The sequence below is a fragment of the Anthonomus grandis genome, chromosome 8, assembly GCF_022605725.1.
Source record: "Anthonomus grandis grandis chromosome 8, icAntGran1.3, whole genome shotgun sequence".
Lineage (NCBI taxonomy): Eukaryota > Metazoa > Arthropoda > Insecta > Coleoptera > Curculionidae > Anthonomus > Anthonomus grandis.
The window spans coordinates 23,550,189-23,578,020 of NC_065553.1; the positions used below are offsets into that span (position 1 = coordinate 23,550,189).

The 27,832-nt window shown below is 33.8% G+C and overlaps 1 protein-coding gene across 2 annotated transcripts in view; it reads right to left on the reverse strand.

The window, feature by feature from the left end:
• Window positions 1-1,677: 1,677 nt before the first annotated feature.
• LOC126739209 (myophilin) overlaps window positions 1,678-27,832 on the reverse strand; it is a 60,095-nt gene continuing 33,940 nt past the window's right edge. For both annotated transcript variants that reach the window (XM_050444785.1, XM_050444784.1), the window contains exons 2-4: window positions 17,218-17,354; window positions 9,213-9,417; window positions 1,678-2,444 (exon numbers count right to left, since the gene is read on the reverse strand). In XM_050444785.1, coding sequence (XP_050300742.1) covers window positions 2,274-2,444; window positions 9,213-9,417; window positions 17,218-17,354 — 513 coding nt within the window. In that variant the 3' untranslated portion in view covers window positions 1,678-2,273. The remainder of the gene's footprint in view (window positions 2,445-9,212; window positions 9,418-17,217; window positions 17,355-27,832) is intronic.

Here is a 27,832-nt window from a genome sequence, read left to right on the forward strand (position 1 = left end):
CAAAAGTCTTCAGACTCTAAAATATTTCTTAACGCATCTTCTGACAATACCCTAGAACTGGAAGCCATTGCGTTGCATTTACTGAAGAAGTAAAAAAACACATTTTATATCTATTAACTTATACCTTATGGCCACTAGTACCTATTCTTGTCAAATAGATAAATACCTTGCAAAAAATAACAACGAAATAGATACTTTCAAACCAATAAGCATTTATTAACTTGTCGCGTATTTACTACTGATGGGTCCTCAGGACCCAGTAAACACTGCCTTCGAACCTCGCCGACACGAACGAATTCTGAAGTATGAATCTATGCCGGCGAAATCACGCGTTTGGTATTGCGGAGGAGTACCGAGACAGCGAGTATCCAATGTTGCCAAACTTAAAAAATATACCCTATTTAAAAATAGGATGGGTCCTCGGGACCCATCAGTAGTAGCTACGGGTTAAACGATTTTTGAAAAGGTGATTAAGTTTGATTAAATTTTCTCATGATTACCAAATAGATATTACTACTAGATATATAGCTTAGATATACACCTACATTATTGTGACGTTGTTTTTATACCTTGTTGAACCCAGCTTGACCAACCTTGCCTACAAAAAGTACAAATGCATGTTAAGGTTTTGCTTTGATGTTCGAAAATACGACCACATAACACCACTTTTAAGAGAATCCGGCTGACCCTCTATCAAGGGAAAGGTATCATTACATATGGCGTGCTTAGTATTTAAAATTAGAGTTACGAAATTACCGATATACCTCCACCAAAAACTTAGCAATCTCTATGATTTCCATGCTGATGGGTCGGCTCGTCAAGGTGAGCTTTTATGTGTACCAAGGCATATTAATGAATTCATTAAACGAAGTTCTAGCTACTCAGCTGCACAACTACTTAACTATCGATCAAGAAAATTTATTATCTCTCCGCATATAATTAATTTTTTACATCATAGTTATAAAATAGATATATTGTTTTTATTTATTATAAATTCTTATTTACCTGTTTTTCCTTTATAATTATATTTTATAAGCAGCTTTAGTTGGATACCGCCACCCATTTATCTTTTTCAGCTTTATACAAAGTTTACTTTATTGATTAATAAATAAAGCGTTTCTTATTATTATAGTATCGTGCCCATCTCTACGTCAATTGACCAGGCAGAACACTAGGTATACTTTTATCTAAACAAGAATTACTTGACAGCAGCAATTTTCTGCGATTTCTCTAAAGCTGTCGACCGTGTAAATCATAATAACCTTATTAATAAGAAGTCAGGGTATAGGGTTCATACGATGACGTCTTCTTGTACGCTAATAGAATGTGGGTACCTCAAGGTTCTGTTCTAGAGAATATTTTATTTCTACTCTTCATAAATGTCATCACTTTTTGTAAACGATACAAGTTTTACTTGAAGCGTATCGGATGACCATTAAATCTTGGTCCGATTAATATTTTCTGTGCCTTAACATTTCTAAAACTAGTCTTGTCATATAAAAATACGTTGGAACCTTTTACTTCATAACACCAGGTTAGCTGTCGTTGAATCTGTTAAGTTTTTGAGACTTTTGTAGACCATTCCTTAAACTGGCACGCCTAAAAGAGAGCTGTTCCATTAATCGCTGGAACTAAGTAGGACCTGGAGTAATTTTTTTTAAATAAAATATTACTATATATATAGAAAAAATACTAGTTTATTTCACTAGTACAGTATTATTGGTCCTACAATAGTAAGGAATTTGAAACTTCAACAATAAATAATTATAATCTGCATTATAATAAACCTTGGAACAAACAATGTTTTTTTTAAGTATAGGCACATACAGATCTTTTAAACTATGATTATATATATATTAAAAAAAAATAAATAAAAAATTCTTTTATATAAGGCCCTAAATAGTATATAAATGCATATATAAAGTGGAAGAATGGAATTGATTTTGGAATGTAGGTATATAATAAAATCTGGAAAAAAAGGATCAAAAATTCCTTAATAATAATAAATAGCTAAACTGAAACAAAAAAAAATAGAGAGAAAGAGAGAGAAATGTACAAATTGTCACCTTAATAATTATTTTGGTTAAATACGTCAACGCATTCCTACCATATAATAATATTTATTATAACAGTCATATATAGGCTTTTTTTTCTTTTTTGTTTTTAAGAATTCCCGCTAATTCTATTCAATAAAATATACAAGAATTGACATAAGAAGACAAAAAAATCATCGTTGTCTAGTTTAACAATTACAAAGAAAAAATAGAACAAAATTACATGTGGCGTGTGTTGCCAAAGTTAATGCCTGATTGGTTGGCGCCCTTGTTGGACCCCATTTGCAATCCGATGATCGTTTGCCCTGCTTTCAGTTTTTCTTCGGTGAACACTCGTTCGTTTTTCTCCGCTTCTTTGGGTCCGATGGACGGTTTACCGAACTTGCTCGCCTGGAAACAGTCAAAGAAAATAGTAGTTTAAATTTCGGCTCTGGGGAGGAATTTTAGTAAGTCACATGCATACCGATAAAAATTCAATGTACATATTATTGACAATTTTCTAACGGAGTAAACAATTATATAACATAATAAATAATAGTTTTTTCTTTCAATCCGCAGATCTCTTTCTCGCATTTCATCCTCGTATTTCCTTTTAAGTTCTTTATTGAACCTTGGCTCTGCACTCTGAGGTGGCGCTTTGCCAGCTCCCAGGTCGGGGTTTGGAGTAAGTCTAGGATCAATGGCGGGATTCTGAAACAGATTTTTGAGGAGAATGAGGGGTCATCCGAAGTCTTACTGCGCTTTCTCTCTTCTTTTCTTTTTGTTCTGCTGTCCTCGCTTTTGGTAGATCGGTCGGTTTGGTAGCCGTCAGAGACGTCCATCTTTGATCTTTCTGCGTTTTTCTTTTCCGGCGATGGTTTAGCCCCCCTACTGATAATGGGGGGCGATTCGACGCTTTTCTTCGCCTTTGCGTTAGGTGGTTAAAAAAAAACTTGAATGGATAGATGTGATGTATGCTCCGTTGTCGCTCATGTTGTTGTCAACTCAACTAATGAACAACTAATAATCAATCAACTGCCGAACTGCCCAACTTCCAACTACAACTGCTGAATGAAATCATCAATTAACTTAAATACCATTGGATATATATTGTCTGGTCCTGAGCTCTTATTGGTCCTCAGTTGATTAATGGCCCGTTCAAGTTCACATTTAATTACGGTAGGTCCTTCAGTGTTATTGCTAGAAGATGGCACTTTTCGTAAGTCAGCAAATAAATCTCGGATGTAATATTTCCTTGGAAATGTCTTTTGCTTGTTGGTGGTTATTATGATGCAGTCTATCTGGTGCTTGTTGCCTATTTGCTTTAGATATTTCTGTTATTTTTTGTGCAGGTTGAAACCATCATATTTTCGCTCTAAGTCTTCCAGTTCCTCATCCAGGCCTCTTCGCTTTCTGATTTTCTGCTGAATAATTTTACGAATGCGCCTATATTCCGTTGGGTATTTGTTTTTGCATTCCCGGTGCTTGTCCATTCGCTCCAGAATTTGTCTAGCCATCCACTGCTTTAGGAGTATTCACTGCTCCTTCATGATCCACCAACTCTTTCAAATAGCACCACAGAAGAAAATCGCAAAGTATTAAATCTGGGGAGTGAGGAGGCTAAGAAATAGGTCCATTGCACTCTATCCATTTATTCAGAAACTCATTATTTAGTTCATGAACTTCTCCACTAAAGTGTGGTGGAGGCCCATTATGTATCAACCACATGTTTTGCTCATATTTAGAGAAACATCTTCTAATGGCATATTGTATCGAAGAAAATCTAAATACATTTCTAGGTCTCAAAATCTGAAATAGCTTTGAGATAGTTTCAGATTTTTGAAGTATTTTTCATATATATCTAGGCCTTCCAGGCATCGAAACTAGTTTTGTCGTGTCTTTAATTTTGTTTCAAGCACTTGAGCTGTTTTATCGAAATGTTTGATTTTTTAAGCAAGCAAATGTCTTCAAGCCGTTACATTCTCACACAATTTTTCATGCTTTCCAGCCACTTGACGTATATTTGTAATGATTTCGCCTGTTTTGCAGAGTGTTGTTTCACGTCTTTCAGGCATTGGAAATATATTTCATGAAATTTTACCTCATTTTACCGTGTATTTAAAATCGTTTTTCTAGTTTTCTAGGCTTTCAGAGGAGTTTTTATGTGTTCTATGTATGTCATTTCATTTTTTTAAGCCTCCCAGGCATAATAATTTGTCCTATTCTCCATAGGCGTTTTTCACGTCTTCCAGGCATCAGAAATAATTTTTCATAGACACCAAGTTGCTCTTTTAGATTATTAAAGTTATTTATTTTGACTTCCAACCATTTCACGTAATTTTTATATACAGGGTGCGGCATAACTGTCTCCCTATTTTTAACCTTCCCTCGTAATGCCGTGCGGCGTCGCAGAATAGTGGGGGTACCGCCACTAAGAGCGGTATGGGAAACAGTTTTGTCTAAACATTTTTTAGCCTGAAGCATCATGTGGACCAACGCACAGCGCGCATTCGCCGTGGAAGTGTACCTCCGCGAAAATCGGTCAGTTATTGCTGCGCAACGAGCGTTCCGGATAAGGTTCTAAATTTCACGGAGACACGCAGCTGCCCTTCGTTTATCGAACCGCACTATGCAAAGAATTCTTCACAAGGATCTTCGTTTTCATCCATATAAGATGGTTCTGGCACAGGAATTATCAGAACGTGATTGGAACAATCGACGTGCTGCATGTGAAATTATGCTTCAAAATTTACCTCAGGGCGCAGTTTTTTTTAGTGACGAGGCACATTTTTACTTGTCTGGCTGGGTAAACAAGCAAAACTTTCGGTATTGGGCCGCTGATAATCCGAGAGAGATAGACGAGAAGCCTCTACATAGTGAGAAAGTGACAGTTTGGTGCGCCGTCTCTGAAATGGGGATAATCGGCCCTTACTTCTTTGAAGAAGAAAATCACGCTGTTACTGTCAATTCGGAACGCTATATAGCGATGATTCACAATTTTTTCGCCCCAGCCTTTGCAGGACTCAATGTGCAAGATGCCTGGTTTCAGCAAGATGATTCAATGCAAGTATTTAGAGAAATGTTCCCCGGACGTTTGCTCTCCCTGATAGGCTGGCCTGCAAGCTCGCCCGACCTAACGCCCTGCGAGTTCTTTCTGTGGGGTTACCTAAAAGCTGAAGTCTTCAAACATCGTCCAACGACTATTAGACAACTAAAGGACGCAACCCGCCTGGAAATTCGCAGAATACCCCAAGAAATGCTTGCAAGAGTTATGCGAAACTTCAGAAGTCGCTTGCACCAGTGCTTCGATAATGGTGGACGGCACTTGCCAGATATTCTCTTCAAAACCACATAGGACAAAAATGTTTTAGTTATACTTTTAAAATAAAAAAAATTAAATCTTTGTATTTCAAATAACATTTCTTTTATTAAGCCTTAAAAACAGGGAGACAATTATGCCGCACTCTGTACTTTGATGTTTCCAAACATGTGATGTAATTTTTTTATGTCATTTAATAATTCAACGCAATTTGTTTTTTGTTTCCAGTCATTGTAATAATATGTCAAGTTTTTCATATTAACGGAGTCATTTTAGGTATTTAAAACGTCATGTTTTTTAGGCAAATAAAGTACTTTATAATTTTTTAGTGAGTCCTAAAACTCTTCATTTCTTCTTCAAGTACCTATCCGTTTTGGATTTTGGCTATATCTTTTTTATTTTAACAGCTCAAAACAGTTCTACTGATATATTTCCAGACCAAGTCCGTAGGTTCCGTAACCCATGATGTTCTTCTTCCGGGCCCTCTTTACAATACCTTTCCTTTTATTATGGTTTACAGTAGGAATTATCGATCTTTATTTATCATAACATGCACCTGGTATTCTAGTTTTCTTCTTTTAATGTTATACATTACCTTTAGATCTTTTGTTATTGTTCATGGCACTTCTATGTTTGTCCGTGGTATTCTGGGAATTCTCCTATACAGTCACATCTCAAATGCTTCCCAATCTTTAGTGGTGGCTTCTGTGAATGTCCAGGATTCTACAGAAGACATAGCATCTTAAGTGACTTACTTTCGTTTTGAGATATATGTTGTGACTTTTGAAGAAGGGCACTCATTTTGTGAAATATCGTCCTTGTTTTTCCTATACGACATTTCTCTGCATTGTTCATTTATAATGGTTCCAAGGTAGTAACATTCTTGAACACGTTCAAATTCGAGTTCCGTCGACATATAGACGATCTCTAATTATATAAATTTGGCTGATAATTATTTGTTTCGTTTCCTTCATGTTAATATTAAGACCATTATTGTTGACTGTACTGCGCGATATGGTCCATTAATGTTTTCAGTGCTACCAAGCTATCTGCTATCACCATGGTATCGTCGGCGTATCAAATATTATTTAGTCTGACTCAGTTCAAAAGGATGCCTTCTACTCCGTTAACGACTTTATTGAAAATTTTTAAGAAAATCTTTATTGAAAAGTCGAATATTAAAGGCGAGAGGACACATCCCTGTCTGACCCCACATTGTATTTTTACTTATTCTTGATTTCAAATTAATTTGATATCTTTATCGTCCAAGAGGACCTTTTCCAGGATATTGTTAATTTTATGATGTTGAACGCAATTAAACATTACTTTTTCATAATCGATTAGACCTGCGTATACATCGCAGTTGACGTATCTGCATCTCTGATTTAGGACTTGAACTCCAAAGAGTGCTTGTCTGGTTCCGACTGCTTTTATAAAACCGATTTGGTTTTCAGATATCTGATCTTCGCATTTGTTGTAAATTCTTCTGTAGATGACTTTGAGACACAATTTTACCATATGACTCATCAGACTGATAGTCCAAAAATCCTTCATTAAAGATCACCTTTTTGTTCAGGCATTGGAAAGTTTTATTTGCCAGGCATCTAAAGTAATTTTTTATGTCTTCCAGGAATTTTGCATAAATTCTTATCTCAAAAAAATATGTTTTCCAGCTGTTAGGAGTAATTTTTTTATATTTTTCAAGCATTGGAATTTTTCCTCTGGTCTTAGGCTATTGGCAATAAAATATCTTGGATCATATCAGAACTATCAGCCTATGACCAAACGTGCGTATTTTTATCATTAAAAAATCATTTTTCAAGATGTGCTCATTTATGAATTGTACACATAAACAAAGACAATACAGGGTGTTTCAGAACTATAGGATCAAACTTCTATAGGTTGTTTAGTGCATCAGTAGAATTCATTTGAGTATAGTCAAGTATACCCATGTCCGGAAATGTGTCACTACGCCACTACGGCCCTAAGACGCGTTTAAATTTAGAAAAAATATTAATTATCTAAATAGGATCTGATGCATTTATTTTTACCTTTTGTATATGATACCATCACAACAATTGTTCAAAATGTCTTCCACCAACCTCAATACACCGATTTAAACGCCGCACATGATTTCAGCGGACTACACTAAAAATTTTATCCTCGTTTTGAATGATTTTAAATGCTCCTGTTATTCGTCCAATTAAGTCTAGCTCTGATTCTACTGGAGTTTCGTAGACTAAAGACTTTACATGTCCCCACAAGAAAAAATCAAGCGACGTTAAATCGGGTGACCTAGGAGGCCAAGAAACTGCTCCACCTCTGGCAATCCAACGGTGCCCAAACCGCTCGCGTACTTGTACAGCAAAGTGAGCCGGCGCTCCATCATGCTGAAACCACATTTGCTGTCTAACGTTTAGTGGAACATTTTCAAGGAGTTCTGGGAGAACTTCCTCCAAGAAACGCAGATAAATAGGTCCTGTTAACCGTTCCGGTAGAAGGTATGGCTCAATTAAATAATCATCAACAATGCCTGCCCACACGTTGACAGACCAACGATTCTGATGTTTTCTTGGAAAAATTGCATAAGGATTTTCTTTGTCCCAAACATGGCTATTCCTACTATTAAAAATACCGTCTCTTGTGAAAGAGGCTTCATCGGTCCACAAAACATATCGTAAAAAATTTGGTTGTGCAATGATGTGATCCAGAAGCCATCGACAAAATTGAACTCTAGGATGATAATCGTCTGCAGTCATACCTTGAACTTTCTGGAAGTGGTAAGGATGGAGTTGTTGCTCGTGTAGTACCCGCCAGACAGAAGCGTTACTCGTATTCATATTCTTAGCGACGTCACATGTGCTATTTGATGGTTCATCGGCAACTCGCTGAAGCACCTCTTCTTCAAATTCGACCGTTCTTACGGTTTGAGCAACACCAGTATCATGCATCTTGGTCTTAAACATGCCTGTCTCAGCGAGCCGCCGATGAACCGCAATAAACTTTTTGTATCCAGGATGCTTTCGTTCGGGATAACGTTCATAATACAACCGCGATGCTGCTTGTGCATTGCAATTTGTTGCTCCGTATGCCAAATGCATATCCGCCAATTCTTGATTGGTAAAGTTTTCCATTAGCAATAAATGTTTAAAAATTTTAAGCTAACATGACATTGAGAATTGATATTGATAAGCGTTGATTTTAAACAATTGTTGTTATGGTATCATGTACCAAAGGTAAAAATAAATGCAGCAGATCCTATTTAGGTAATTGATGTTTTTTATAAATTTTAACGCGTCTTAGTGCCGTAGTGGCGTAGTGACGCATTTCCAGACATGGGTTCCTATACTCAAATGGATTCTTCTGTTGCACTGAACAACCCCCAGAAGTTTGATCCCATAGTTCTGAAACACCCTGTATATTCTATTCATCTCTACATTACAGTTATTCTCATTATTAACAGATTAAATAGGCGTATTTTGACTATTTTGGCAGGCCTAATGTCATGTTTTTAAACGTCTTAATAATGTTTACTCCACAGGTTTTGGCTGCTTAGGGCATCATTTTAGATATGTCATGATTTGTACTTTACACCCTTTAATTTTTTTGCTCCACTAATTAATTCACATAAAAACACACAATACTTTGGGTTAAAACAATCCACAAACATGCAATGTTAGTAAATAAAAAATAAAACATGCAACATTTATTATTTACAGTGAATAATTGATGTTAAAGGGCGCAACTGCAGCGCCCATTGAAAAGTTTTAGTAAGGGATACTTTGGGATTTAAAGGATATATATACCATAAGGTTGGTAAATAATGGGTTAATTATTAAATACTCTTAATCGGAACTAACTTTTCTGCCCAAACTCTGCAAACAAATGACGACAGAGTTCAAGTTCTGCCTCTCCCATAAATCGACCGTCTGGAATGTTTCTTGGGCGGGAACTCCGAAGTTCCTGGCGGCTTCCAGGAACGCGTTGATGTTTTCCATACATTTGAAAGCCATCTGGGTGTTGTTGATCTTCTTTATGGTGCCCGGTTGGATCGCGTTTACCAGCCTAAAATTATGAAAATAATGTCGATTAATTGGTTATAGTTAAGGCAGATCATTGATAAATAACACTCATTTTTCTAGTATTCTTTCGAGAGTTAATAAGTAGTAGTTAGCATCAATTGCGAAAGTATAGTTCACTCAAAGATATACCGTTGATTTTTGACTGTTATAAAACATGGTCATAAAAATACCCAAAATTGTCATAATTGTAATCAGAGCCGGATTAGAAATTTAATATTTGCCTGCAATGTAAAATATTAAGTAGGTACGTTTAATGGCAAAAAATATAAATATGTGTATATATTATCTACCTGGGGTTAGTCGGAATTAAAACTTGTGATATAAGGTCTCTTTTATGAGATAAATGTTCAAATTCAAATATATTACTTAAAATTGTACAGTATTGTTACAAAGTTAGTGTTTGTGCCCTAACTCACAAGTGACTTGTCGGTTGACAGTATTTCAGAATACAATAATAATTTAACAATAAATTTGAGAGCTTGTTATAAAAACTAAATTAAATTAACTTAGATTAAATTTGTAAAAGTAATATTTAAATTAATTCATTCTTTTATTCTATCAATAAATAATATTTGTAAATATACCTGTAATTATAACATTCAATAAAATATTTTCATAGTTACACCTGATCCATTCGGTTATGCGTATATTAAACAGTTTTTTCTTATAGTCTTAAAAGCGTGTGATATAAAATTAATTTTGATTCTTGGTATTAATAAGATTCTTGGCTCCACATAAGATATATGACGTTGACAAATTGTAAAATCTACCTTAGTCAAAAAAACATGTTCTCTCGTGACAGATCTAGTAATATTAAGGCGTTGGGGTAGAATCTTATAAATGTTTTTATTCGTCATAAGGTTAAGGGTGCTCTTCAGGTAAAGTTCTCTTACAGCGAGAGCACCACTTTCCAAAAAAAAATTAACTGTTGGGTATCTTTTTGGTTTTTTATTTATTATTTTTAGTATATATTTTTTTTAATGATAACCAGGTTTGTTAACATTGTGCTACACGCACTACCCCAAATTCTTATACCATAATTTAGAATGGATTCATCCAGAGCCTGATAGACCACCTCCAACAACTCACGAGGCATAAATTCGCGTAGTTGATAAAACTTATAAATTGTTTTCCTTATCTTTTTAGTAATGTAATCAATGTGCATATTGTATCTTAAATTTCTATCAATATAGACGCCGAGGTATTTTGTGTACGAAACTGAAGAAATCTTATAATCACAAGTACAATTTTCCATCTGATTTGCAAAACAAGAATAAGTATGTATTGTTAGTTCCATAGGTTCTTCTTGTTGATTAGTGTTATAAATCGAGAAATTTATAAAGTGGGTTTTATTACTATTTAGAGTTAGAAGATGCTGATCCGTCCAAAGTTTAATTAATGTAATATATTTTTCAGCTAGCTTTTGCACTTCTGACCATGATTTTGCTTTTACTAGAATTACTGTATCATCAGCATTGCAAATAATAGAACAATTTATTTTAGGTAAAATTCTTGTAATGTTGTTTATATAGATAAAAAATAAGAGTGGCCCCAGGACTGTACCCTGTGGTACACCACATTCAACTGTACCCATGGATATTTGTGACAAATGAGAAGCAAACTCAATTGTGTCTAAAGTCGAAAATTTTACTATTTTTGCACTAACTAAATTTAGAATACAAAATGGCATTTCAGTGTGGAATGCGATAGTACCACTACTATGACAAATAAATCACATCATAATCACTCACAAAAATAGGATCCAAACATGTGGCAGTAGTATTGGTTATTCTTATTGGCTCATTAATTACTTCTTCAAATCCGTAAGAACGGAATACAATACATAAAAAGGTAGGCTTCAACAGGTCAAGATTTAGATCGGCCATAATGAGAGAATATTCCAAATTTACCAATTTTTCTGTAGATTAGTATAACAGCAATTTCGTAAATTATTTGATCTAATGTAGCTACACCACCACCGACTCTCCCTAATCTCTTTAACATCTACCTATCTATCTAATATAGTGTTATTGTTATGGAAAATGCTAGTTACCATAGTCGTCAAGTAGTTAAGTTGCCTTGTTCTAATAGTACTAAAGCAGAAATTCAAAATTTTAAGGTAAAAAATAACATATATTTTAAAGAGACATAGAAAAAACGAGATTTTTTTAAAAACACTAACAGCCTTTAAAATAAATAAAGAGTGTGTGTGTATTAAACTCGCAATGGAAAATGGGCATACAGTGTTGCGCCTACCTCCAACTCCAAAAGAAACTAAGTATTATTATTAAAATAATAATATATAAATTTGTGTATTATTTGTACTTATTAACCTTTTCTAATAAGATTCTATTTTTTATTTAGTTAGTCAGTGTCATTTAGAATAATTTTCAAGCCGACCCTTTTCCCTTTATCACCTCTTAAAAACGTTGGACCTTGCACAATGGGGCTTAATAACAACGGTATATCTTCAACGGTATACCTTTGAGTGCACTATAAGTTGTTAATCGTCGATGTCTACTTCATACCCCAATCTTGGCTTAATGCTTACAAGACCCTTTCTGAGACTATAGAAGGGATGTAACGGTGAAATCAGAATTTCAACACAAGAACTTTCTCAACTTACCAAACATACTATGGTGAAATTGTGGTAGCAAAAAATTTTAATTTCCACAGAGGTTGAGCTACTTTTGAACCCTACTTCATACTTAGAATTGTAACATACAGGTTAACACAATAAAAAAATCATATGAATAGGCTTTTGTATTTGATCATTACAAATTACAAAGAATCATTACAAACATCCGTCACAACAGTAAGATGTCTGTTATCTATGAAGTGTTGTGCAAGCTAGATTTGTATCACCCTGCTATAGAAATTGAATTTATAACAAGAGAAGTTAAACTAACGCTACAATTCATTTATTTGAACGTGCAAATCACAAAGAGATTAATAAATGTTTTGCATTTATTCATTGAGACCAAGTTTTATGTCAGCATATAGTGGACAAAATGATGGATATTATGAGCGTACATCCCTTGTGGTAAATAAGTTTGTGCCAAATAGGAAAATCCAGCATGGTGCAGTTTGGAACTGAAAAATAAGATTGGTTTTAAAAATACATATCCTTCATCAAAAACAAAAAAAACAGGTCTACAACAGGACTTCTACTAAAGATTATTTTGCTGTTAGGCTATAGAGGAAGTACCTTATGTTACCTTAATGTATATCACAAACACAGAGCAAATGATACCAAGAAATATGTAGTATTTTTGGACTTGCGTTAACAGTCTACACGAGGATAAAGGCATACCAAAGTTAATGGAATTAAATAGGAGGACTCCTGAACAGATAACTAATGCCTTTGCTGATCATTTTGTGTCCTGTTACAGCGATTTCTCCAATAAGAATATTGCACCTGTTTCAGAGAATCTGTTTTAGTTGTTGCAAATCAAACGGAAGAAATATTGTACAACTTGAACTCATTAGATATTGCTTAAGGCTCAGGACCTGATAGAGTTGTGTTGATTGTTCTTCTTCAGCTTGATAAATCCTGATTTCCCACATGTTGGAGTATATCAACATTTTTTCCTATATTTAAAAGTGGATCTCTGATATCGAAAACTATAAATAAGCCCCCTTGTTTTCAAATTTTTCCAAAATTCTGGAGTGAGCCTTAACTAATGAAATTTCTGATCTTTAAAACGTGCATTTCTCCTAAATGGATGGGTTTTACAAGGGCAGGTCAACAGCTACAAAAACCTCAATTTTATTGTTTAAAAATTCTTGAATTTCATTTCTCAACTCTATCGGATTGACGTCGGTTGCACCGACCTCCAAGAAGCCTTCATGGATTGTGTTCATGGACTACTTATTAAATAAAACTTTTATCAATAGGAATACAGGGAACATATCTGAATTGGATAAAATCTTAGTAGGGCAGTTTCAAGAAATATTCGAGGGACCTCTGAGATACCTCAGGGATCGTACCTTGGACCAGTTTTATTCCTTTTATATATAAATGAAGCTATATTTGTATTCAAATATTTTGACAATCATATGATGACGATTTAAAATTCTTTAAAACTTTTGAGTGTAATAAAGAGTATTCCTTAGTACAGCATTGAGAACTTTAATTAATGGTGCATCGAAAACCTTCTAAACCTTAACGTTAAAAATGCAAAGGTATCTTATTTTATTGTAAGAAAGTGCCCTATAATTTAATTTAATTTATTGTTTATAGTTTAATAGTAAAAACCAATTAGAGAACAATATTTAATCTACAAAAGTAAAACTAATAAAAACTACAATTACAAAAAAGGAAACAAAAAAATATACAATGCAAAATCAAAATTATCCCTAAATATTGCCTAACAGTAATACCCAGTTACTTAAGAATATAGAAAAGCACATCACACAAATGAGAAATATTATTAAAATTTGTGGTCATTATAAAAACAGGTGATTTTCTAGAAGCCCTATTATAGAAAGTTGTGGAAAGTCAAGAATTCATGCGTGGTATCCGAAAGCTTCACATCGATAATAAATAAGAAGAATCAACTTCGTTATGATGAAGTTTGTAAAGAAAATTAAGAGATATAAGCGAATCTTCTGAAGTTTAGTGAATCAATGTTAAGCTGTCGTAGCAAAATGGTATTATCAATTCCCCTTTGCGGATAAATACCACTCTCTCTAAAATGCAAAAACTTGAGGAATCTTCTTTGGACACACTCCAGGGCATCAATATGGACCTGGTAAATAGGCAGCAATACTCAAGCCTTGACCGCACCAATGAGTAAAACTGTATTTTAAGGCTATTGATATTGATATGTAAATAATCTGGAATTTCCCATTATGAACCCTAAAACTTTATTTACCGATAACACAATTGATTGATTGTGTGGAATAAAAGGTAATTGAGTTTCAAAAGTGACACCTAAGTCCCCTATGCTTTTGCATAGGGGACTGCTTTTGCGTAGGGGAATTGTAAAACAGTGGTTCACTCTTTCGAGTAAATGTCACCACTTAAAACTAGAAAAAATTAAGTTTTGCAGAATTTGTCCAATCTGTACCATAAATACCAGGCTGAGAGCTTTCCATTAGCCGTTAAGTGCTGGAATACAATTGAAGTCATAAATTAAACTGATGTGCCCGAATATACTGTACACTATTCAAATTGGATTGTACTTTCTGCAGAAATATCAAAAAAACCTATGAAAAAATAAATATCGTGTTTAATTTTGTAGTATGAATTAAAACAATTCACATCCACTAAATAGTAAATACAGTTACTTAAGATTGCTAGAAACACTGTATTATTTACACTGTATTTATTTTAATTAAAAATTTTCGTTTTAGGTGGTAAACGATTGTTCCGGAATATGCGCCAACTTTCTACGCGTGTTCGGAGATGCCGCTAGGTGTATCTGCCACTCGCTCCATCCTTATTGCACGTTTGAGTCTAAGCGATGAGATCATTCCTGAATGACGGAGAACAGCTGGTATATTCACGGCTGTTTACTTAGTCAAAGTCAAAGTCAAAATATACTTTATTTGCTAAGTTTACAAACTTGTGCTAAAAGCTTCCTAATCCTAGAATTTATAATACAAGTATTTATTTGGTTATACAGGATACAGGACAAAAACAGAATACAGAATCGATTTTGATTGTACATAGAAGCATATTTTATATAATCAAAGAAAAAACCAAAAAAAAAAGAAAAGGCGAGAACCAACATAAAACAAGAATAATAAAAAAAAATAAATCTGATCAACAGATATATAATTAATTTTAAATATTAAAATGAGTCGTTAAAATACTCTTCAATGCTGTAGTAAGCTTTTGGTAAGATTAATTTCTTTAGTTCTCTCCTAAACTTTTTAAGGTCTGTAACAGTACTAATCGAAAAAGGAACATGATTAAATATTTTACGACTAATAAATATAAGAGAGTTTCTCCTAAGTGAGGAGGTGGGGATTGGAAGAGAGTTGCCCACTTGACGAGAATTATGATTGGTGCAGGATGGTGGACTTACGGACTTATGTATGAGTGTTGCAGTTTCCAATATAAAGAGCGAGAAACCTGTTAAAATGCTTTCAGTTACAAAAAGAGGTTTACAAGAGACTCTCAGACCAACACCACACAGATACCTTAATGCTTTTTTCTGAATAGTAAACATTATGTTAAGGAGTCCCTTGCAGCACAAACCCCAAAATGGCAACCCATAACGGATATGAGAGTCTATTAAGGCGAAATAAACTGAACGAGCAAACAACCCCTCCAACTCATGCCTGGCCTTACATTTTTTTTTCAATTTTCTCTTATAGATTTCAGTTTTTGGAATTATTTTAATATCTTCCAAGAACAACACGTCATGTTAAATTTCATTCCAGCCATTTGATGTAATTTTTTTAAGTCTTTTAGGCATTTAATACAATTTTCCAACTGCATAGTTTTTATGCATTTGAAGCAGTTTTTTATTTTATTCCAGGTTGTTCACGTGTTTTGTAATGACTTGTAATTTAAAATTGAAAAATATAATGAATGCTTCTTTTAGGGAAGGCATTTTTCCAACAACATTAAAAATTAATAAAGTAACTCCTATATACAAAAAAGAGCGATAAATGCACCATTAGCAATTACCGGCCCATTTCGAATCTCTTCGTATTTTCGAAGATTTGGAAAGACTATTTTACAACAGATTCGTAAAATTCTTTGAACTTAACAAACTCTTTTCACCATATCAACATGGCTTTCTGCAAGGGAAGTCTACTGTGACGGCCCTTTTTAAAGCATTAGCCTAATGTCTTATATTTCGGACAGAAAACAGTATGTTCAAATCCCAAATAAATTAAATGAATTAGAAAATTATCCCTTTAAATTTTCAATGATTGACGTAAGATTAGGAGTTCCCCACGGGGCAATATCTACTTATCTACTATCCCCACTACTTTGTCTTATTTTTTGTAACGATCTATCTAGTCACCTAAGTACTCAAAACTCTCATATATGTCAATTTGCGGACGACACCTCAATCATAGTACGAAAACCAACCTACACCGATGCAGTCTCTAGCTGCAACGAAGTTTCTATGAATTTCGCAAAATGGTGCAAAGAAAACGAAGGTTCAAGTCTGAATATTGGCGCGCCTTTTAATTGAAAAAAATACAACTTAAACCCAACAAACCTCTGCAAAAAATTTAATATAAAAATTCTGTTTATATGTACTCCTTATTGGAAAAAAAAATTATAAAGAAAGAAGGATCCATGAAGCAAGAAAAAAAGCTCAAGATCGAGGTAATTATTAAAGCACAATAAAACTACTAATTTATAATCTATGTATGAAAAAACATGCCTTAAAACTTTCTTCTATTAATAAATTGTAAAATTGAAGAAATAGTGACCATTTTCCACCTATGACAGCAGTCAATCGAGTATATGAATGACCCACTAATGTGCTATTAACGGCGCCATGATAACGCGCTATCAACGTGCTTTAGACATTCGTGAAAAAAGCCACAATTTCCGCCACGGATTATGTAATAACGTGGTTATTATTGTAGCGAGTAGCTTTTGATATGTGACGTCAGTATTATAAGTTGGATGGATTCTATTCTTATAAGGTAGAGAGAGTAGTGAGTCATGAATTTTATATGGGTGTACAGTTGAATAAAGTAGGTAAAAAAATTAACTGTATTCGGAAGACAAGGAACATCCGAAGGCAACAAACATGTCGTAAATTATCCCTCATTTTTATCCTTAAATTTCAAATTTTATTATTACCTGCAGAGTAAAGTTCCATCCTTTAAGGTTTCATAAAAACTATCCATATCTCCTGCAGTGTTTATGTCCTCGCCGGTAATGCTTCTCACCCATTCCAAGCATTCTGAGGCCAATTGCTCACTGTATTTGGCATTAACCTAAAAAAGATTAGAAATGAGATTAAATTTATCATAATATTAATTTTTTTTTACACAATTTAGACGTGTATTATGGGCGTAACCTATGGTTTGACATAAGCATAAGAAAAAAATCATTTTTGAAAGGGACACAAACACACCTAGATCAACAAAGATAAAATATTAACTAGCCATGCATCCATAAAAGGACCATATGTTCCTTCAGCAGAAAGCATTAAACTGCAATCGAAACACAAAAAAAATCTGTTTCCAGGCTGCACAAGAACAAATATAGATAATCCAAGTAACACATATCAATTCACTGAAAAGACAAAACATAACCACCAAAGACAAAGAACCTCCTAATACTGGGCATAATAATCACAAGCGACGAGACCTTTATGGACACACTGGGAAGTATCGGCATGTTAAACTCTAACCCAGTGTGTTTGGATTTCCAATTTAAAAGCTGGCTAATAACGGACCACTAAGACAATTTCTTATAGCCCAACCTTAACCCTAACAAAAACATAATTCATTATACTTCTTGAAAACCATCATAGGATTATTAAACGTGTCTGGGATTTATTTTTGGCTATTAAGAGGGGTAAAATAGAAGTCAGTTGCTCTTCGCCTTTCATAATGTTGGTTACTTCTCTCGTTCTTATTTTTTATTCTTACTGAAATCGGTCGACTCTCGATCTTCGTTATTTCCTTAAATATCTAGTATTAATATAATCAATAAGCATTTTATGTGAAAAAGTGTTTTATTGATCCTTCATTGGGAAAAAATAAGATTTGAGAGTTTCGGGCATTTGTATAAGGAAAAACTTAACAGTAACCAGAACCAGCAATATATCGAAGGTAAATGCGCTAACTTGGGATTAAATTAGCCACAACTGAACCAGCGACCATTCACAGTGGATGAAGTAACAAAGACGAGCAACATGAGAAGCTTCAACTAATGTTAAGGATTAAATTAATGAACCCTTGTTCATTAATTTAATCCCACTATCATTCTACTTAACGAAACCTGGCTCAAAAGAACCCACAGATCGAATCTAAGATCCTATATACACATTAGGTCAGATCGAGTTGAATTTAGAGAGGATAGCAATCTTCATTAGACTCATGAATCCCCTTTAAACAAATAAACTTGGAGAACATACCTAAGCCCCAGAATTTTCAAACACTAGCAACTGAGACTTTGTGGATATCAGCTAATTTGATTTATTAGGAATTAATTATAAAGCTTATTGCTGCATTAATAATAAAGCCAGATATAAACAGATCTAAAATATGATAATAGTAGAACAACAACAATGGGGACCATGTTTAACTAACAGTAACGGCCAAATATTAGCAGACTTTTAGGAACAGAGTGGAATGATGAAAGAGCCAATTCAAATAGCCCCACCAGGTGCCCCACTTAGCATCCTGGACTTAGTTATATGCATCCCCAACCTGGGCAGAAGCCTTCCCTGTACTACCTTACAAGAAAGCCGAACAAGTGATCATCGCCCCCTCCTTTTAGAAAGTAGCACGAAAGACCTAACCAAACATTTAGACGGTATAATACTAGAAAAGATGACTGGCAGAAATACTCACAAGTAGAAAATAACCCCCATATAATGGATCAGTATATTCAAATAAAATCCTTCATCATCGAAGCAGCTCAACAATCTATTCAAAGAAGAAATTTTACACCAGGAAGGCTCTGCTACCCCTGGTGGAAAGACCAATGGTTAAAGATAAGTAAAGAAGAGAGAAAAGTATTTGTCTCTTATATGCAAAAGAAATCTACTGAAAAAGTAAAAGGAAATCAGCAATCGCAAGAACAAAACTAAGAGGAGAAAAGAAAAAAGGATACAAAACCGAGATAAAAAGTCCTCCTTTCAAAATTTACAGGAGATGGAAAACTTTTTGTTGGGGAAACAGGACAGCTCTCTCGGAATGGACCAAATAACCTACAAAATAATGAAAAACTTACCCAAGGAACAAAAGATTCAGGTGGGGTTCTATAACCAAATGTCAAGCAACATAACTAAGAAAATGAGACACAGATTATAAGTCCCAGAGGTTGTCAATAGCTATATACCCATCAGCTTAAAAAGCTTCATTCTGAAAAGTATTGAAAGAATGGTAAAATGGAATACAGTAAAAGCTCTTTATTCGCGATTCCTTCATTCGCGTTTTCACTATTCGCGGATTAAAAAAATGCGATCCAATTCCTATATTCGCGGCTAAAAATGTCTTTATTCGCGGTTCGAATCAGTAAGTCGGTGCATATATATTGATAAAAAGGATTCAAATAGGTATTCAACGGAATATCCTTTGTAAACGCATTGTCAAATGGACTAATAAAAAAGTAAAATTGACCTTATTACAACTATTCCCAAAGTATATTGTTAAATGATATCACATATCGTATTGGTTCCTTTGACATAGGCCGCTCTGACTACAGGAAATGACGAAGAATCTGTGCAAATTCAAACTTTGACTGCAAACATAGCCGGAATTGCGAATAATATAAAGCAAACCTCAAACATAAATAAAGGCCAACATTGCCTAAAAAATTAAAAGTAAAATATAAAAATAGCAAAGTTTGCCAATAAATGGAAAATATATACAATTGAAGAAAAATAATGCCAAAAAAGACAAATCAGTTAAATTCATATTAAAATTGAAAAAAAGTATGAATTGACCAGAATAGATTTATCATCTTATATCTCTCTTGCATGTTTTGGGGTTATGTCTTGGCAAAACGCGAATTCTGTATATTAAGAAAAATTGTAAATAATTGCAAGCATTGTGAAAAGAGAGTTGTAGATTCACAGAATTAGGCCATCAGTAGATGATACTAAGCTCCAAAACACTATTAAAAAGACCATCTGATTTTTTTAAACTGGTCCTAGAGGGCGCGACAATACTGCTTTTGCGTACTCTATTAATGAAATAGAAGATAATGCAATAGTAACCCGTTAGTGAATAACAGCCGACGTAAAAATTTGTTGTGCAATACTGGCTTACCTTTTAACCTTAAAGTATACTTGTTGTTTGTTTCTTGCGGCGTGTTTACATTTGTGTGGTTTTTGAGATATTTGTTTATTTTTATTGCAAAAATGGATTTACTATTAACATCAGGTAAGTTTTTACTTCCTTATAATACTAGGATACAAAAAAATGAATCATCGAGTTAAAAATATTGTTAGTCAGGAAAATCGGTATATATACTTGTTATGCATACTCATTATGTTTTAGCAACAAGGAGCGCCCTCAGACCTAGACAAAAAAGTGAAAGTTTTGAAACTTCAGAGGATCCCTTTGCCGATTCTGGATCCAACTATTCTCCGTCGGATTCTGAAGGATCAACAGATGATAATTTAGGTTTGTGTTTTTCTCAATAATTAATCGCTTAGATAAATCGCATGACTTTAATAATAATACTTATTTTTAACTATTTTTTTATTCTAGACAATTCTACTTTTGAAATAGAACATGAAATACACGAACAAGAAAATCCCAGATCTAAAAAGCGCGGCCCTAAGAGAAAATATGCAGATAAAAGTTTGTGGAAAAGAAATATAAAAAAAAAGAAATAGTGGTTGCGAATATACAAATGTAAAAGGTACTGTGGTTCCTGCTAAAACATTTGATGGTTTAGACTGTCCATGTGTTAAAGAATGTCATAAGCTTATGGACCTTAAACAACGCGAGAAACTATTTAACAGTTTTTATGAGCTTTCCAGTTTCGATTTACAGACTGCATACCTATGCGGTCAAATAAAGCTAGTTCGTAAATGTACTTACACAGTTAATAGTGACACTAGAACATACACCAGAATCTATTACCTGCCCAATGACAGGGGTGTCGACATTCCAGTTTGTAAAGAGTTTTTCAAAAAAAATTTAAGAGTTTCGGATGGACTATTAACACGTGCTCTTCGTCAAAAAGAGTCAGGCAACATACCAAGCTAGGACATAAGGGGAAGATGCGTACCTGCTAATAAAACCAGTGAAGATAAAATTCAAAAAGTCATAGATTTTATCTCCAAGTATCAATCTGATTATTCGCGAAAAAAAAAATTCGAACCTATGCTACTTATCCCCTACCCTAAATTTAATAACAATGTATTCATACAAATACATATTCATACAAATCTGATGATAACATAGTTGAACCTGTATCCCTTTTTGTATTCAGAAATGTGTTTAAAAAAAGTTTAACTTAACTTTTCATGCACCTGTATCTGATAGATGCAGGAAATGCGATGAGTTTGAACAAAAAATTAAAGCTGGAGGAGCTGAAGAAACAATAAACAGAATAAAGGTAGAAAAGACTTTGCATCTGAGGAAGGCTGAAAATGCACTAAGTGGAATGAATTTAGATGCGGAATTGGGTAAGATAGAGGATAAAGATGTTACTGTTATTGCTTTCGACTTAATGTCAACACTACCTACACCATACCTTTCTACTGAGGTTTGTTATTACAAAAAGCAAATGTGGACGTACTGTTTGGGGATACAGAACTTGTCAAATAACCAGGCGCACATGTACGTTTGGCACGAAGCCATAGCATCTAGAGGACCTCAAGAGATCGGGGCCTGCTTAATTCATTACATAAAAATGTTGTAAAAAGCTCAAAATTAGTTATGTACAGTGATCAATGTGGAGGGCAAAATAGAGATTACAAAATGTCCTTAATCTGTAATTACATAATACAAAACAATTGATTAGATAAAAGTGATTAAAACTGCCAGAAAGCATAATCCTTTTACAGTAGTTGAAATGGAGACTCAAGACTTTATAACAACCGTCCCTCTAGAAAAAAATATAATAAACCGCAAAAAAACCGTGAATGGAGAGGTTGTGAGTTGATTAAAAATGCAATGGATCAGCTATAACTTAGCTAACCCCGACCGTTTCTTTTATAAAGAGTCCAATCATCCAGAAGGGTTCTTTAAAGAAGTTGATATTTCCCAACGAAATACTAAAACTTATGTAAGGGACCTCCCTCTATTATATCCTGCAGGTAGAGAAATTGAGGCGGCCAAGTATAACAATCTGCAAAAATAATTAGCGTATGTTCCTCCTCACTTACATACCTTTTACAATAATTTAAAAGTTAAAGACGCTAAACGCCTCAAATATGAAGGTTTCTTTGGTTCAAAGTGACATTGAGCAATGTTATAAGCAGAACAGAACAATATCAGAAAAGATAAAGACAGAACTTGAAAAAATGAAAAAAATTAGCAAAGAACAAGGGACAACAGTCAAGAAATGCGGTTTTCAATAAAAAGGATAAGAAACTACCTAAATGAAAATATTACCCTTAAAAAAAGGAACTACATATTTAGAAAATCCAGAGAGATAAGAAGAAAGAAAGAGTATAAAGCAGATGGATACAGATCTTAATATTATATAATCCACAAATCCTGAATGAATACAAAGTTTGTAGCACCAAAATATATGATAATTTAGACCAAGTTAAATTTCATGATAATCATGGCTCAGGTATAAATTGAATACATTTTAATAAGAGGCATATGTACAAAAATGATGACGAGGTACTTGAACTCAAAAAATTCATCATGTTTCTGGAAAACACAAACCATTGCCTTAAAAGACATGAAAATGACTTAAAAAATATAAAAAATAACGTCATATCCCTGGAAGACGTAAAAAATTACATAAAATTCTTGGAACACTTTCGATATGATTCTAAACGCCTGGAATAAAAATGCCAGTATATAGGATACAAAAAATGGTCCAAATTCAAAAGTCAAATTTAATACATAAGATGAACACCAGCTTTTTTTGAAAAATTTAGCAAATGCCTGTAAGTTATAAACAATTATTTGCAATACCTGGTAGGCATGAATTAATTACTCTAGAAGCTTAAAAACTATAAAAAAACTAAATGAGAAACTTTATTAAGAGATCTGGAAAGACATTATAGAAACAGGTAATTGAAGAAATTTGTATGAAATTCTCCTTTTGGTCTACTATATCCAGAAATATGAAAGAACTTTGGCAGTACTGGATAGTAAACTTCAAGGCTCATCAAAAACCACATCCTTGACTATGACAATAAGGCAATGCTCACGCAATCTTCCGAGATATTAGTCATTATTAGAATTTATTTATTGAAATAAATTTAACTTCATATAAATGATAACAAAAAAATACAAAATATAAAAAACCCTCTTGCTAAAAATTGTGTTAATTAATACCTACTAATTGTTTATTCTGAATTTAAAAAAAATCATCAAGATCACGGTGCTACAAAACCATTTACGCTCTACTGGCTTCAAACCAATTAATAACCGCTCTACCAGAATATACCATCAAAAAATCTACGTTTTCTTTTTTATCTTCGTCTAATATGACCTCACCTTACCCGACAGACCAAAGACAAAAAAAAAGAAAAAAAGAAAACAGGCGATAATTCACAGAAACGAAAGCCCATTCAACATATGTTGATGACATCATTCTTCATAGTCGTCCCAAGGTCTCAAGACGACTCGAATTGACCATATATAAACACAAACGACATCGGGTTAATCAAAATTCGCACTGCACCTTATACAACCACTCGTATAACCTTGACACTATATAATTATGTAGAGTAATGCTTTTCCTTGGCTCAAATTTTTCGATATGTTTCTTATCGTTTATATGGCTGATTTAAATTTATTAGAATAAGAGTTGGTGTAAATGTATTAACAGCATAACCATATATAATATAAATGTGAACGTTTGTTCGAGCATCATGCCTAAACCACAGCACTAAATAACGCGTTTTTTGTCATAATGTCACTTTCATGATGGCATTTAAGAAATCTAACTTTTAATTAATTTACTTTTAAACGATTCAAATAATACATAATGGTTGATCCGATTCTGCCATTCCACCATTGATTTCGGCACCTACATAGACAAATTTGCCTGAAATGTTACCATGTCTGGAAATCGTATCATTCAACTGTAATGTTTATACACCTCCAGTATTAATCTTAATTATATTAACATTATATTGGAGGAAAAGGAGTCGGTTTTCTAGGTATAGTTTATTATGTACATCATAACGTCGTATTCCACACAGAGTGTCGTAACTAATAAATATTTAAAAAAATTAGTTACGCTGCCCCAAGCTTACTTCGACTTTGCCGACTTCGACTGCGACTTTTTTAATTTACGACCATTTGTAAGAAATGCTTCTTAAAGCAGTATCAAATCCCACAAAGTGTCGTATCTGCAGTTAGGTCAGTTTGTGTGAAATATTTTCGTTGTCGCTTTCGAGAACGTTTCTTCTGACGGTTTACGTGGTGGTTTGTTATTGTTTTTGAACATAACCTATAAAACACTGTATCGTACCGTTAGTACTTTTCACTGTTAATAATCAAAAGTTAATGACTTAGTTATGGAATATAATAATATACATAAAAAGGTAAGAATTATGGATTTTTAAGTTCAGTTTAACTTAATTTGTCTGCATACTTTCGCTTTTAGAGACAAATTACTTCAGGCTTCATTTCCATTTTTTTTTAGATTTAAACCTTGCAGTATGGATGCTTTAGTTTTATGGAAAGATGGAACAAAAAATATTGTTCGAAAATGTGAACTGTGTTTAGTAGATGGTGATAGAATTATTTATTATTTATTTATTTATTTAATATATCAACGGGCTTTGGCCCAATATTACAAAAAAATATAAGAATAATAATTGGATGATTAAACTAACCTAACCCAACACACAATTAAAGCTTAGAATATAACGATTACCTATAACTTGGAACAATCAGTTCAGAGAAAAAAAAAAGAAAAATACAATACTTATAGTTAACACAAAGGAACAATTACCATCACAATTCACAACACCTTATAGTTCTAGTTTAAGACAGCATTATCAATTAATAAGATTTAATTTCTTAATGGACCCTGTGCGCCCCTCAAAGCAATCAATTACATCAGAATACTGATTAGCCAGCCTATACTCTATTTCAGAAGTGTGTAGAGCAATAAAACCTCATTAGGTATGCAAAAGTGGTACCTGGTGATCCACCAATATTTTATGCCACTACCTTAGTTGGGTATTAGTTTCAATGTAAAATTCTGTCTTTTCGTTGATTGCAGGTAGTGCCACCCGGTTTTGGGTCAATTTATGAGTTTTGCCCATTGTTACCCACTGATAAACATTGAAAACGGTTCGCCAAAGGCGTGCAACTGGGACTTGTTTTTTACCTTATAATTAATGTACTTAAATGCTATTTTATTTTAGAAAGTTACTTTTGTTTAAATGGAATAATATATTTTTTTCACAAATTTATTGAACATAATATGTAGAGTAAAACAGTTGAAAATGTCACTTTTGGATCTGGCACTTTTTGAACAGTGTATAACAATTTTAAATTATAATAGATTGTAGTCTTCTTCGTCATCTGACGAACTGTCATCACCTCTTGACATTATAATTAAAGGATCGACTGTCTGATCGATGAGGTTGTCAAGATCCCACATTTTGTCCTCTTGCTTAATTACATGCTTTTCGCCAATTCTCTGGTGTCGCTTCCGTAATGGCTTGATCAAATAGTAGCTTAACATCTTTCATTTTAAAAGTCGTGTTTTGTCTTGCTACATATCCTTTTACCTGCGCCCATATCAGTTCTATAGGATTTAGTTCGCAATGATATGGCGGTAAGCGCAGTACAGTTATATTATATTTTTCGGCTATATCTTCCACGGCGTATTTCATGAAACCAGTTTTGTGTAAGTTTGCTATTGCCAGCAGTTCTTTTTTTATCAAATTTGCTTCAAACGCAATACCTTTTGCAGTCAGCCAATCGATAATTTCTTGCTTTCTCCAACTTGAAGTTGGCGTCTTCTCTATTCGCCGTGAATGATAGCTTGCGTTATCCATAACCACCACCGAATTAGCCGGAAGAAATTTTATCATTTCACCAAAATAGTCCTCGAAAACGTCTGAGTTCATGTCTTCATGGTAATCTCCTGTGCGAGTCGACTCAAAGGTTAGCAGACCTTCTTTTAAAAATCCCTCTTCGCTTCCAATATGTGTGATTATAAGTCTTTTTCCTTTTCCCGAAGGTACTTTAATACCCGTAGACAGGCCTTCTATGAAAGCTTGGCGAGCACTGGTTATATTTTTGTCTTGCCACATTTTTTGGACTATATAACCTTCGTTAATCCACGTCTCATCAAGATAAAAAACTTTCTTTTGCTCCCTGCGGTACTGCTTGATACTTCTCAAGTATTGTCGTCTCCAACAAACAATTTCGTCGCTCTCCAGTAAAAGTGCTTTGCGGTTATGCTTTTCCCAGGCAAAATCCATATTTTTTAAAGTTTTCCATAAAAGTTTTCTACTTATCAACGGAATACTGTCATCTCGGCCAAGCTCCATTAAAATTTTGTCTAGGGTGGGTATTTCCTTTTTAAAATAAAAAGAGTGAACTTTTCTTCGAATTATACATTTAGCGTTTTCATCAAGGACTTTTGTAGGTCGTCCTGGCTTTTGCTTGAGAGATTCCACTTGACCTGCTACTTTTCTTTCCCGCAACAATTTGAAAATGGTGGACTTTCCAATTCCACTCATTCGAGAACATTTTTCAACAATTTCTTGCACAGTAAAACTAGGGTAATCGTGTTTTATGCAATCATGTACATTTAAAATAATAACTTTTTCACTCAGCGATAGTGGAGAATTTTTAGTACATCTTTTCGTTGGACTGAATACCTCCATTTTTTAAATATTGGGATAATAATATTGTGATTACACTACAGCGTAGCAGTGACTACTAACGTTTAAAATATGATTTAAAAGTATTTATAGTCTGTATATATTACCTGACCCCATTTTTGCATGTTAGAAAGCGTTAAAAGATAGGTACCTATACAAAAGGATTAGTAAGTAGGATTAGTAAGTATTTATTTAGTATTTAATCTCTTTCAAAATAAAGGCATTTAATCCGTGAAAATTAAATTCATAAATATTATAAGTACCTGCGCCTATAAACTACCACGAAATGTAGCCAAACAGAACGGAATTCCCCAGTTTATTGCTCTATACACTTCTGAAATAGAGTATAACAGTCCTTGCCAGAAAAGAATTGTGACCATAATTTGTGCGGTGTGTTTGGCTGTAAAAAGAAGTAACTTGCCTTGTTGACCTAGGTAGAACATAAAGACCTATTTTATTAAGAAGTGCAGGACAAAAGCTTTGAGAGTGAAGGATGTTGTAAAATACTTTCAAATCTTTATGTCTACGACAAGTTTCAAGACTTCTCAAATTCAATGAGGCTTCCATTTGCTGATAGTCCAACTCATCCTGATAATTTATAGGTACTCCATTTTGCTTAAAGGCAATATATCTTAAGAATTTATGTTGTACACTTTCAATCTTATGAATATGATTATTATAGTATGGAGACCAAACACAGGAACTGAATTCTAGATGAGGACGCACAATAGAGCAAACAAATAG